This window comes from Leucopleurus acutus, assembly GCF_964270905.1.
Source record: "Leucopleurus acutus genome assembly, chromosome: 2".
Lineage (NCBI taxonomy): Eukaryota > Metazoa > Chordata > Mammalia > Artiodactyla > Delphinidae > Leucopleurus > Leucopleurus acutus.
In genome coordinates, this window is record NC_139143.1 from 118,826,535 (window position 1) to 118,840,806 (window position 14,272).

Here is a 14,272-nt window from a genome sequence, read left to right on the forward strand (position 1 = left end):
AACAAACGTATCGTTACAAAAGGGGAAATGTGACAGCAGGGAGGGATAAACTGGGAGTCTGGAATTGACATATACACACTACTATACTTAAAATAGATAACCAACAAGGACCTACTGTATAACACAGGGAACTGTACTCAATATTCTATAATAACCTCAATGGGAAAAAAATCTGAAAAAGTATAGATATATGTATAACTGAATCACTTTGCTGTACACCTGAAACTAACACAGCATTGTAAATCAATTATACTCCAATATAAAATAAAAATTTTTTTAATGTCAAAAAGATAAAAATAACAATTCCCCATAATTCTATCTCTCAAGAGAGAACCTCTATTAATCGTTTGCTCTATTTCCTTCCAGTCACTCCATATATAGTATCTTAAATGAAATTCTAAATCCTGCCTTTCATACTTACTATTATGTCACTAGAATTTTACTATGACATTATATAATTTTTCTAATGCATCATTTTAAATTAATGTAATTCTATAGCATAATTTTTAACTGTTCTGTTGTTGGTAAGCATTACATTTTTTCTCATTTGTTTCTAGTGATTATAAATAACTCTACAAACAAATATATAGTTTATAAACTTTTATCGCATTTCAGATTATTTTCTTAGGTTTTAAAAAAAAATTTGTGTGTGGTTTAACATTATATTTTAAATCTGGAAGAAGACAAAGGTCAAATTCTCAAAACTAATACTTAAGATCTAATGAATAACAAAAGCGTAAGAACCAAGACAGTTATATATGATGAGAATGTACAGAAATGGCCTGAATGACAGTTGAAAATAGCAGTTCATATTTTTTTTTCAGTTATACATATACATGTATCTGTTCTTTTTCAAATTATTTTCCCAGGATAGGTTGTAAAAGTGAAATTATTGGTTCAAAGGTATTATCACCATCTTAGACTCTATCAAACCTGTATTGCTCTCCTAAAACACCTCCTCCCTCACCCCTTCACCTGTTGCTCTCTCTCACCAGGTGACCCTGCTTCCTCTCACAGAGAAAATTCTGTGTCTGTACAGCAAAGAATCCTGTGATGTCCCGCAGCCCTGCCCACCAGCTCATCAGCACAGGCCCCGTCTTTCTGCCCTTCCCCCCAGTTCGAAGACCTGCCTGCCCCTCTCCACCCTTCTCAGCCCATCAACTCTTCCTCTCCCGTCAACCTTTCCTACCTCTGCGCTGTTTGCCCTCAGCATGCTGATTTGCTCAATGGTCTCCCGTTTTAAAGAAACTTCCCTTGACCCTAGATAGGTACCTCTGCTCCCTAGGGCTCTTTTTCAGTCAAACTTGTTATTCAGTTCTTCACACTTTTTTTTTTTTAAATTTATTTATTTTTGCCTGCGTTGGGTCTTTGTTGCTGTGCACGGGCTTTCTCTAGTTGTGGTGAGCAGGGGCTACTCTTCATTGCGGTGCGCGGGCTTCTCATTGCGGTGGCTTCTCTTGCTGAGGAGCACGGTCTCTAGGGAGAGCGGGCTTCGGTAGTTGTGGTGCCTGAGCTTAGTGGCTCCGCGGCATGTGGGATCATTCTGGACCAGGTCTCGAACCCGTGTCGCCTGCGTTGCCAGGCGGATTCTTAATCACTACGCCACCAGGGAAGCCCTAGTTCTTCACACTTTAAAGCTACTGACTTTCCAGTTAGGTTGTATTAGTAAACCTGGAACTGGGGAGGAAGGTGAGGTAGGGAATCCTTCTTCCCTCCTCTGGTTCCCCAGTCCCAGAATTGCCCTCAAAAGAGGAGGGAGGGGAGGTTCAACAGGCTTCCATTCCTGTTCTTCCTGTCCCTTTGCCCCCCACCCCAGGTCAGTCCTGGGCAGCAGCAAGCCCTGGGACAGCAGATGGAAGAAGACAAGTTATCGTTTTGCGTCAATCTTCTCTCTCAACCCTACCTCTCATTTTCTTATCCTTTTCATCACCATCAGCTTCTACCACCCCAGGTTCAGTTCTGCATTTATCCCCAGAACTCCCTCCCCCAACTCAATGCTCCGGGGGCCCCAGACCCCACTCCCATCCTCTCCAGGCCCCCCACACCTGGATGTCCCAACATCCTCCCTCCCACTGCTCAACAGGTGCGTCCTCGAGGCGAAAAGTGCATGCAGCCTCTCAAGTAGGAATTTTGAGCTTATTTTCCCACAGAAACATTGACCCCTCGCCCTGGAAGCTCTATGATATGATTATTCAGGTGATTAGTGACTCTATGCATAACACTGATTATGTATGGAAATATATTCCAAATTGCAATCAGTTGGCATAATAAACATTTGGAATACAAGCGGTTCATAAATTAGGGACAAATTGCCCATTTTTATCTCCCCTTAAAATACTAACCCTAACACCTGCATGTAGAGGATGCTCAAAGGCAACTGTTTTTTTTTTTTGTTGTTGTTGTTGTTTGTTTGTTTGCTTCATATCATATTTATTGTGGGGTTAGGGGTGGGGATCTTGGGGTTAGAGTGCAGCAGCTGTGGCTGGAGGGATAAGCCGCTCTCGATGTGCCTGCGGGAGCTGTCCAGGTGTCAGAGATGGGATGGTCCAGGGCCAGAGGGCACGCGGGATCCCGGGGGTGCTTATGACAGGAAGCAGTGTGCTGGCGCCTGGGATGAGGGGGTCTCCAGAGCTTCACACACAGCAGGGCCCCCAGCACACCCTCGGGGGGGACCTCAGGGCCCAGATCCTGGCAGCTGGTGAGGCAGAGGTGACGTTGCAGGGCAGCCACAGCCTCGGGGTCTGCCCCAAAACAGCTGTTGACTCGATTCACATGCAAGTTATCCTTTAAAATCACACTGCCAGCCGTAATTTGTAGAGTGTCCGATGCATAACAGCCCTTGGAGTTTTGTCTTGGAAAACCACTAGGTGGAACTGTGAGACCCACACTGAGCTGAAGCCAAAAAGGAGGTGGCCGCCCTTCATAAACAGAGGTGCTCACAAAGACCAGAAAGCTTCCTACCCTCCACAAAACTGGAAGGACACTGACAAAGATGGTGTTCTATGTCACCTGCTCCCACTAAACATACTTCAAATCCTACTGGCTGGATATTTGTCATAAAAATAATCCTTTTACACTAATGGGGCTTTTTCAAGGCAACTTTAATAGAGGATCTAACATTCCTTTATCTAGAAGTTAGCAGTAGTAGTAGCCTGTTTCTGGCTGGGGTCGGGAATCGGTAATAACTGCAGGCAACTAGTAGCCAATAGACTACACAGAACTCCTAGAGTCTAGTACCTCCGTGCCCTACCTGAACAATGGCCAAACTAAACAGAGCAAGGCCTGACGCTACTGGCCACCCCAAGGGTCTCTGGCTAAGTTCAGGGTAAGAACTGTTGTTATTTAGGCTTTGAGGCCTGCACTGAAGATAGCACTGTAGGTATGTAACAATGAGGCTCTGGTGATTAGCGATGAGATGGGCTCTGGGCTCAGTTGTGCCTCCAGCAGAGAGGTCCAGGAGGGTGAGAAGGATGTTGGAGCAGAGGAGAAGGGCTGCAGGGCCTCCTGAAGCTTACAGAGGTCAGGAGTGCCTGCCATGAGGGCAAGACCTACTGGATAGGGGGCCAGGCCAGTGCAGTGAGTGAATAACAGTGTGAGTAAATAACAGCATGTTAATTATAGTAGCTTCTGTGAAGCACCTACTGCCAGATGCTATTCTAAGCACATTACATGGATTATTAATTCATTTACTCTTCATAACAACATTCAGACGCCGCTCCTGTAATTGTCTCCTTTTTTTTTTTTTTTTGCGGTACGCGGGCCTCTCACTGTTGTGGCCTCTCCCGTTGCGGAGCACAGGCTCCGGACGCGCAGGCTCAGCGGCCATGGCTCACGGGCCCAGCCGCTCCGCGGCATGTGGGATCTTTCCAGACCGGGGCATGAACCCGCGTCCCCTGCATCGGCAGGCGGACTCTCAACCACTGCGCCACCAGGGAAGCCCTGTCTCCATTTTTTAGCTGAGAAAACTGAGGCCCACAGAGTCCAAGTAAGGTATCCAAGGTTGGGGGCTGGGAGTTAGAAATAGGGGAGCTAGGATCCAAACCAAGGTCCCTGCACTGTAACTAGCAGGCCATACTTTCTCTCAAAAGTGTGAACACAGGGTGAACACAGGGCTTCCCTGGTGGCGCAGTGGTTGAGAGTCCGCCTGCCGATGCAGGGGACACGGGTTCGTGCCCCGGTCCAGAAAGATCCCACATGCCGCGGAGCGGCTGGGCCCGTGAGCCATGGCCGCTGAGCCTGCGCGTCCGGAGCCTGCGCTCCGCAACGGGAGAAGTCACAACAGTGAGAGGCCCGTGTACGGCAAAAAAAAAAAAAAAAAAGCGTGAACACAGCAGAGCACAGGAGATGGTCCTCCTCCACCTTCACAGATAGTCAGGGAGGTAAGAGAGATACACTGTATAGGATGCAGTGAATGACAGTTATTCACTTGGTAGAGCAGGAGCCAAAGACAGACTCAAGCTCCACACAACTAACTAGCTCGGAATCTTGCTGTGCGAGCAAGGAAGAGGTCGGTGCAATATAAATCATAGGTCACACATCAGTTGTCCTGCATATTGAACCAGAGTATGTAAATAAGCCCCGTGCATTTCATCCATATCTTTTTTTTTAGCATTTTGGTTGTTGTTTACTTTAAAAAAAAAACAGTTTTATTGAGATATAATTGATAAATAATAAACTGTATATATTTAAAGTGTACAATTTGATAAACATATGCATTTACCCATGAAACCATCATCACAATGGAGATAAAGAACAAATCTATAATCCCCAAAAGTTTCCTCCTGCCCCTTCTCCCAGCACCCCTCCTCACTCCCAGGTAACCACTGCTCTGCTTTCTATTGCTATAGATAAGTAGTTTGTTTTTTATGGAATAGTTATAAAACTCACCTCTCTGGGCATCTGCTTCCTCATCTGAGGAATGAGGTAGTGATACCTACCGCATGAGCTTGTTGCAGAAGTTAAATTAGGTAGTCCATGCACATTTCCTTAAAAATTGCACAACACTTTTGTTTGTTTGTCTTCTTTTGCTCAGCACAATTATTTTGAGATTCACTCATGTTGCTGCACGTAGCAGTAGCTCATTCCTTTATATTTCTGACTAGTATTTCATAAAAGAAAAAATGAATTAGGCAAAGATTTCTTAAGAGTTACAGTTTGGGGTGTTGTATCTCAGAAATCTTTGCTAATCCAAGGTTACAAAGATTTTTCTCTTATGTTTTCTTCTAGAAGTTTTATAATATTTGGTTTTATATTTAGGTCTATGATCCATTTTGAGATAATATTCGTATATAATGTGCGATATGGATTGAGGTTCACTTTTTTGCATGTAAATATCCAATTGTTCCAGCATCATTTGTTGAAAAGACTCTCTCTTCTCCACTGAACTGCCTTTGTACTTACTTTTGTTGAAAATCAATCGACCATATATATGTGAATATAGTTTTGGACTCCTTATTCTCATTCACTGATCTATTTCTCTATCTTTTTTTTTGGCCGCGCCGTGCAGCTTGTGGGATCTTAGTACCCTGACCAGGGAATGAACCCGGGCCCTTGGCCGTGAAAGTGCGGAGTCCTAACCACTGGACCTCAGGGGAATTCCCTATTTCTCTATCTTTATAGTATTTTGTTTTTATACTAACAACAGTAAAATGCAAACCTTCTTTGAGACAGCTCTCTGTAAGGAAATGTGCATGGACTACCTAATTTAACTTCTGCAACAAGCTCATGAGGTAGTATCACTACCTCGTTCTTCAGATGAGGAAGCAGAGGCCCAGAGAGGTGAAGTTGTTTGTGGTCACACAGTCATTAAGTGGCAGAATTATGATTCAAACCACATCTGTTTAATTCCAAAAACTGTGCTATTAATCACTTGTGGTAAACAGAATAATGTCCCCCCAAAGATATCCATGTCCTAATTTCTGAAACCTGTGACTATGTTGCCTTACATGCCAAAAGGGACTTGCAGGTGTGATTAAGTTCAGGATCTTGAGATGGGAAGATTACTGGGCTCCTGAGGTGGGTCCAATGTAATCACAAGGGTCCTTATAAGAGAAAGGCAGGAGGGTCAATGCCAAGGAAGGACATGTGACATGGAGGCAGAGGTCTACGCCAGAGAAAGATTAGAAGATGCTATGCTGCTGGCTTTGAAGACAGAGGAAGGGGCCAAGAGTCAATGGACACAGGGAGCCATTAGGTGAAAAAGGTAACAAAACAGATTATCCCTTCCGAGCCTCCAGAAGGAACCAGCACTGCCAACACCTTGACTTTACCCCAGTGAAAGTAATTTCAGCCTCCTGATTTCTAAAATTGTATGATAATAAATTTGTGGTAATTTGTTATAGCAGCAATAGACCATTAATACACCACAGATACTCTAACCTGTATTAAAGTGTGACTTATAATTTGGGTAAATTATTTAACTTTTGGGAGTCACAGCACCTCCATCTTGTAATGGCCACAGCAATGTTACTTCCTAGAGCTGAAGGGATGAGGGGTATGCCGGGCACAAAGCTGTTACTCCGTAAATGTTAACTACATGTAAAAATCATACCTCTTCTCTAGAAACCTCCAGACGTTGCCTTAATTAGGAGACAGTTTTTAGCTAGTCTATTGCTCCCTTGGTTCCTTGGTAGGAAAGGGAAACCTAGTCCCCTGCAGCATAACAGCCACAAGTCCTGAGTGACAGCTGACAATGTCAGACCCCACATCAAGGAAGTCAGAGGGTCCTGGTGTTGCCTGAGGGGAGTCTGGGGGTAGAGAGAGAGGCTGTAAAATAAGGGGATGCTAAGTCAAAACCTACCCTCAAGTCTCACTACAAAGTGCTAAGATTTCTTTTTCTTTTTTCTCCTTAAAGAAACATACTCACATCTATTTTTCAGCCCATATACTTTCAGCTGACACCTCTCCACCATACCCCATTCTCAGGTCCATGGATTTGCTTACCAGTTAATTATTTAGTCAGGAAATCTTTACTACGCAGCTACTATGTGAAAAGCATGGTGCTAGTGCCAGGGTATACAATCTAGAGGGGGAGACAGACATTAAATAGATAAATACACTCAGAAATACATAAGGACAAATGGTGACAAGTGCTATCTAGGAGAAAACAGGGTGAGAGATAGAACATAGAACTAAGGAGGGTGGTAGTGCTGGTGGTCTGTCTAAACAGGAAGAACAGGGAAAGCAATTCATTCATTTATTCAATCAATCAATCAACAAATATTTATTGAGTGCTTATTCTGTATCAAGATAGGCATTGGGGTAGAGGGGTGAACAAGAGTTTCTGTTCCCCTGAAGCTTGTGTGTGTGAAAAAGAGAGAGAGAGAAAGAAAGAGAGAGAGAGCACACACAAGGGAGGGCCAGCATGGGTATGTATGTAAACAGCTACGTGTTATAAATGCATAAACGAATAAATATGCTCCATCCTCATTCATAAATTTTATATTTGCAAATTCACTTGCTAAAATGTATTTGTAATCCCAAGATCGATAGTTGTGGCGCTTTCACGTTCATTAGTGGGCATGCTTAAAGTGACAAAAAATGTGAATTGCCTGATGTGCACATTGCCAGGTAAGGTCAGACAAGATGATGCTCTACCATCTTCCATGTGCTCTCATACTGCAAACAGTGTCTTTCCACTGTCTATATAGTACCACATTTTTCACATTTTTGTGCTTTGTATTGGTGATTTGCCTATTTAAAATGGTCCCCAAGCTTACTGCTGAAGTGCTGTCTAGTGTTCCTAAGTGCAAGAAGGCTGTGATATGTTTTACAAGAAAACATGTGTATTAGATAAGCATCAGTCAGGCATGAATTATAGTGCTGTTGGCTGTGAGTTCAATGTTAATGAATCAGCAATATATATTAAATAAGTCATCTTTAAAGAGAAACACACATAAAACAAGGTTATGTATTAACTGGTTAATGAAATGTTGTGACCAGAGGCTTGGAGGAACCTAATCCTGTATTTTCCCTAGGAGCAATGGTTCAGTATCTGCTAATTCAGCGTTGCAGCAACTGTATAGAACTTCCATGAATAATGAGAATTGACTGTATTTTAACTTCAGAATTATAAGTGCTATGAAGGCAATACAATAGGGTACTAGGTGAAAGAAATGCCTTCAAGGAAGGCCTCTTGCAGAGATTAGATTGGAGTCTGGATCTGAATGATGAGAAGGAGGTAGGTGCATGGAAGGCTTATCCAGGCATTGGGAACAGCAAGAGCAAAGGTCCTGAGGCAGGAACAAATTCAGTATGTTTTGTGCTAAGTAAGGCTGATGAGCTGTAGATGGAGGTGAAGAATAGAGAGACAAGGTCAGAGAGGAAGGTGGAGCCAGGACCACTATAAGAACAAAGAAAAGCCATGGGAGAGTTTAAGCAGGAAAGAGCCAAGTCAGAGGGTTTCTGTGTGCAGAATGCATTGAAGGAGGCTGAGTGGAAGCAGGGATACTGGTTAGGGATTAAGGATCTAATCTAAGTGAGGGATGTGGAGGCTAAGGTTGCAGCTGTGGAGATTATGTGAATTGAATGGGTTTGAGATATGTTTTAGGTGTTGAATTGACAGGACTTGGTATGGTTTAGATGCAAGTGAGGAGGTGTTGACGGGAAGAAAGGGGTCAAAGATAACTCCCAAGTTTCTGGGTGGTGCATTCATTAAACATTTGTTGGGCAGCACACCCAGTTCCAATGCTATTTATTGTTTGCTAACATCCTCCCACCACCTCCCTGCCTTCACACACCACACCTACAACCTCTTTGCTCCCTTGGCCTGGCCACCATCATCTCTTTCCTAGATTGTTGCAATAGCTTCCTAACTAGTCTCTACCTCTGTCTTTGGCCCTGCAATTCCCAAAAGAGTAGCCAGGGTGGCCCTTTAAAAACATAAGTCAGTTGTTTTTGGATGGAATGTCCTATAAATATCAATTAAGTCCACCTTGTTTAATATATCATTTAAAGCTTGTGGTTCCTTATTTATTTTCATTTTGGATGATCTGTCCATTGGTGAAAGTGGGGTGTTAAAGTCCCCTACTATGATTGTGTTACTGTCGATTTCCCATTTTATGGCTGTTAGTATTTGCCTTATGTATTGAGGTGCTCCTATGTTGGGTGCATAAATATTTACAATTGTTATATCTCTTTCTTGGATTGATCCCTTGATCATTATGTAGTGTCCTTCTTTGTTTCTTGTAATAGTCCTTGTTTTAAAATCTATTTTGTTTGATATGAGAATTGCTACTCCAGCTTTCTTTTGATTTCCATTTGCATGGAGTATCTTTTTCCATCCCCTCACTTTCAGTCTGTGTGTGTCCCTAGGTCTGAAGTGGGTCTCTTGTAGACAGCATATATACGGGTCTTGTTTTTGTATCCATTCAGCCAGTCTATGTCTTTTGGTTGGAGCACTTAATCCATTTACATTTAAGGTAATTATTGATATGTATGTTTCTATTACCATTTTCTTAGCTGTTTTGGGTTTGTTATTGTAGGTCTTCTCCTTCTCTTGTGTTTCTTGCCTAGAGAAGTTCCTTTAGCATTTGTTGTAAAGCTGGTTTGGTGGTGCTGAATTCTCTTAGCTTTTGCTTGTCTGTAAAGGTTTTAATTTCTTCGTGAAATCTGAATGAGATCCTTGAAAGAAATTAAAGATGATACAAATAGATGGAGAGATATACCATGTTCTTGGATTGGAAGAATCGACATTGTGAAAATGCCTATACTACTCAAAGCAATCTACAGATTCAATGCAATCCCTATCAAACTACCACTGGCATTTTTCACAGAACTAGAACAAAAAAATTCACAGTTTGTATGGAAATACAAAGGACCCCGAATAACCAAAGCAAACTTGAGAAAGAAAAACGGAGCTGGAGGAATCAGGCCCCCTGACTTCAGACTATACCACAAAGGTACAGTAATCAAGACAGTATGGTACTGGCACAAAAACAGAAATATAGATCAATGGAACAGGATAGAAAGCCCAGAGATAAACCCATGCATATATGGTCACCTTATCTTTGATAAAGGAGGCAAGAATATACAGTGGAGAAAAGACAGCCTGTTCAATAAGTGGTGCTGGGAAAACTGGACAGCTACATGTAAAAGAATGAAATTAGAACATTCCCTAACACCATACACAAAAATAAACTCAAAATGGATTAAAGACCTAAATGTAAGGTCAGATACTATAAAACTCTTAGAGGAAAACATAGGCAGAACACTCTATGACATAAATCACAGCAAGATCCTTTTTGACCCACCTCCTAGAGAAATGGAAATAAAAACAAAAATAAACAAATGGGACCTAATGAAGCTTAAAAGCTTTTGCACAGTAAAGGAAACCATAAATAAGATGAAAAGATAATCCTCAGAATGGGAGAAAATATTTGCAAATGAAGCAACTGACAAAGGATTAATCTCCAAAATTTCCAGGCAGCTCATGCAGCTCAATATCAAACAAACAAACAACCCATCCAAAAATGGGCAGAAGACCTAAATAGACATTTCCCCAAAGAAGATATAGAGATTGCCAACAAACACATGAAAGAATGCTCAACATCATTAATCATTAGAGAAATGCAAATCAAAACTACAATGAGATATCATCTCACACCGTTCAGAATGGCCATCATCAAAAAATCTAGAAACAATAAATGCTGGAGACGGTGTGGAGAAAAGGGAACCCTCCTGCAGTGTTGGTGGGAATGTAAATTGATACAGCCCCTATGGAGAACAGTATGGAGGTTCCTTCAAAACCTAAAAATAGAACTACCATGTGACCCAGCAATCCTACTACTGGGCATATACCCTGAGAAAGACATAATTCAAAAAGATTCATGTACCACAATGTTCATTGCAGCACTATTTACAATAGCCAGGACTTGGAAGCAACCCAAGTGTCCATCAACAGATGAATGGATAAACAAGATGTGGCACATATATACAATGGAGTATTACTCAGCCATAAAAAGAAACAAAATTGAGTTATTTGTAGTGAGGTGTACGGACCTAGAGTTGGTCATACAGAGTGAAGTAGGTCAGAAAGAGAAAAACAAGTACTGTATGCTAACACATATATATGGAATCTAAAAAAAGCGGTCATGAAGAACCTAGGGGCAAGACGGGAATAAAGACACAAACCTAGTAGAGAATGGACTTGAGGATATGGGGAGGGGGAAGGGTAAGCTGGGACAAAGTGAGAGCGTGGCATGGACATATATACACTACCAAACGTAAAACAGATAGCTACTGGGAAGCAGCCACATAGCACAGGGAGATCAGCTGGGTGCTTTGTGACCACCTAGAGGGGTGGGATAGGGAGGGTGGGAGGGAGGGAGACGCAAGAGGGAAGAGATATGGGGACATATGTATATGTATAACTGATTCACTTTGTTATAAAGCAGAAACTAACACACCATTGTAAAGCAATTATACTCCAATAAAGATGTTAAATTAAAAAAAAAGTAAGTCAGATCATGTTACCTCTCTGCTTAAATACCAACAGCTCCCCATCCTAAAAGCCAAAATCTTTACAATGACCAGCAAGGCTTTTAGAGATTCTTCCTCCCCACCCTCACTGTTTCCCCTCTGTTTCTAAACATGAAGTGCATCATCTAAGGCAACTCTGAGAAAAAGTTTCAACAACAACAACAAAAATAAAAGTTGTTGGAATAAGATTATTTAACCTCTAAAAGTAGGAACCATATTAGTTCGGTTGTTTAAGTTCTAGTTTATTTGCTTAAAAATCAGCCTCTTTCCTTGAAATAGCGGAACCCCACCATAGCGTACAGATAAATATTGCCCATGATCAGAGTTTGAAAAATACTATTATAATAAAAGTAATGACTTGCAGACAACACACTTTACAGTTATAAAAGGTCTCTCAATAATCATACCTGTTGGATTTTTAAGGGACTGCTTGGTCCAAGTCTATTTCTCAGTTTGAAATTCTCTCTTCCACTCTTACTTTTTATTTTTTCTTTAAAAATTTTATTTTATATTCCAAATGACATGATGTAACTTTAGTCCATGCACATTTTGATCAATCATTTCAGTCTGTAATATTCTCCCTTGCTTATTGCATATTAAAATGTAGTAGAACTGGGGACGTAAATTCTAAATTGTATTTCCACTTACCCATGCTCTCCATATTCACAGGTTCTGCTTCTTCACTAACTAGAATATAATAAAATGATGTCAAATTTACATTTTTGAGTGGAATATGTATCTTAGTTTACTACAATCTTCTACCAAGGCTTAAAACATGAAACATAAGGCAAATACACAGTGAAGACTTAAGCTATTTTATGAATAATTAAATAGAAACTGAATAATTGTCTTTCTTACAGAATTATCTCATAGTGATATATTTGCTATGACATTTATGATATGACATTTAATTGATATTTTAATGAAATGAATAAAAATAATAATAAATCCCCGTGTTTTGAATTCCACTTGTGTTTGACTTTATGACAGCAAAAACATTTATTTGAGACATAAAACCATGATCGTTTTAGCTGCTAATATATATACGAATACTAAATCCATAAAAATCCCATTGATGAAAAAACAGTCCTACCAGGTAACGTTATTTTGGTTTTGCCACGTTTTGAGCGCTTTTGTTTTTGACGTTTTGGAGCCATGGCTCTAACTTAGGCTGCATAAAGAGAGAATATCATTAGCAAATTCTGGTTTACAGTTCCAAATAGTAAGCATTATCATTTAGTAAACATAAGAATATGTTTTCTAAGTTTTGCCCTCAGCTAAATCGACATGTATCTTCATAGAATGGGTGTTCTGTGACCACAGGTTTATTGCAACAACAATCTTCCTAATGAGATCTTGCCATTCCAGCAGAGCCATTCAACTGAAGCACAAGGAGGTGACCTGCCAACACTTCAAGGTTTCCGCCACAGGCCCTGCCATGGAACCACAAGAGAGGACACTGGATCCCCTGCCTCTTGCTCCTGTTTCTATTCCAGGGAGCTGTTTTGCACTGTCCTGTGCCTAGCTCCCTGTCAGGTGACCCAGCTAAAAACACAGGCTTAAAGTCCATGGGCAGACACAGACTCACCATGTGCACATACATACATAATTTTTAAATGACATAATTTAAATAGTACTTTTGTCCTAGCATAGGTACATGTAACCACTGTGTCCTAATTTGCACTGTCAGAGAATACCTCCAAAGGTTTGCTATGGAATTACTCATCAATTCTGACAGGACATAGTATGGCCAAGATCACTGCCGTGACACTAAATCCTTGTCATCTCCTCAATGATCACCTGTGTCCCATCTTGTTAAATGATTAGGAGTGTGATTTCAGGAGTCTGACCAGTAGGGTTTAAAAACAGACTCTACTTTTATTTAATATACATTTTTTAAATTGGGGTATGGTGGTTTTACAATGTTGTGTTAGTTTCTGCTGTACAATGAAGTGAATCAACTATATGTATACATATATCCCCATATCCCCTCCCTCTTGGACCTCCCTCCCACGCCTCACCCCCCAACCCACCCACCTAGATCACCAGAGCACCAAGCTGACCTCCCTGTGCTATACAGCAGGTTCCCACTAGTTATGTATTTTACACATGGTAGTGTATATATGTCAATCCTAATCTCTCCATTCATCCCCCTCCCCCTCCCCCTCTGTGTCCACACATTCATTTTCTATGTCTGCATCTCCATTCCTGCTCTGCAAATTGGTTTATCTGTATCATTTTTCTAGATTCCACATATATGTTGTAATATATTTGTTTTCTCTTTCTGACTTACTTCACTATGTATAACAGGCTCTAGGTCCATCCACATCTCTACAAATGACCCAATTTCATTCCTTTTCATGGCTGAGTAATATTCCATTGTATATATGTACCACATCTTCTTTATCCATTCATCTGTTAATGGACATTTAGGTTGCTTCCATGTCCTGGCTATTGTAAACAGTGCTGCAATGACACTGGGGTACACGTGTCTTTTTGAATTATGGTTTTCTCAGGGTATATGCCCAGAAGTGGGATTGCTGGGTCATATGGTAGTTCTACTTGTAGTTTTTTAAGGAAACTCCGTACTGTTCTCCACAGTGGCTGTATCAATTTACATTCCCACCAACAGTGCAAGAGGGTTCCCTTTCTCCACATCCTCTCCAGCATTTATTGTGTGTAGATTTTTTGATGGCCATTCTGACCCGTGTGAGGTGATACCTCATTGTAGTTTTGATTTGCATTTCTCTAATCATTAGTGATGCTGAGCATCTTTTCATGTGCCTCTTGGCCA

General features: G+C 41.2%; 1 protein-coding gene across 1 annotated transcript in view; it reads right to left on the minus strand.

Annotated features, from left to right (window-relative positions):
- Positions 1-12,635, minus strand: part of DNAI3 (dynein axonemal intermediate chain 3) — a gene marked incomplete at both ends in the record, with an annotated part of 71,969 nt that extends 59,334 nt beyond the window's left edge. Inside the window, 2 exons of the mRNA XM_082859106.1 lie at positions 12,127-12,165; positions 12,572-12,635. Of these exons, the coding sequence (XP_082715232.1) occupies positions 12,127-12,165; positions 12,572-12,635 (103 nt within the window). The remainder of the gene's footprint in view (positions 1-12,126; positions 12,166-12,571) is intronic.
- Between the last annotated feature and the right edge of the window lie 1,637 nt (positions 12,636-14,272).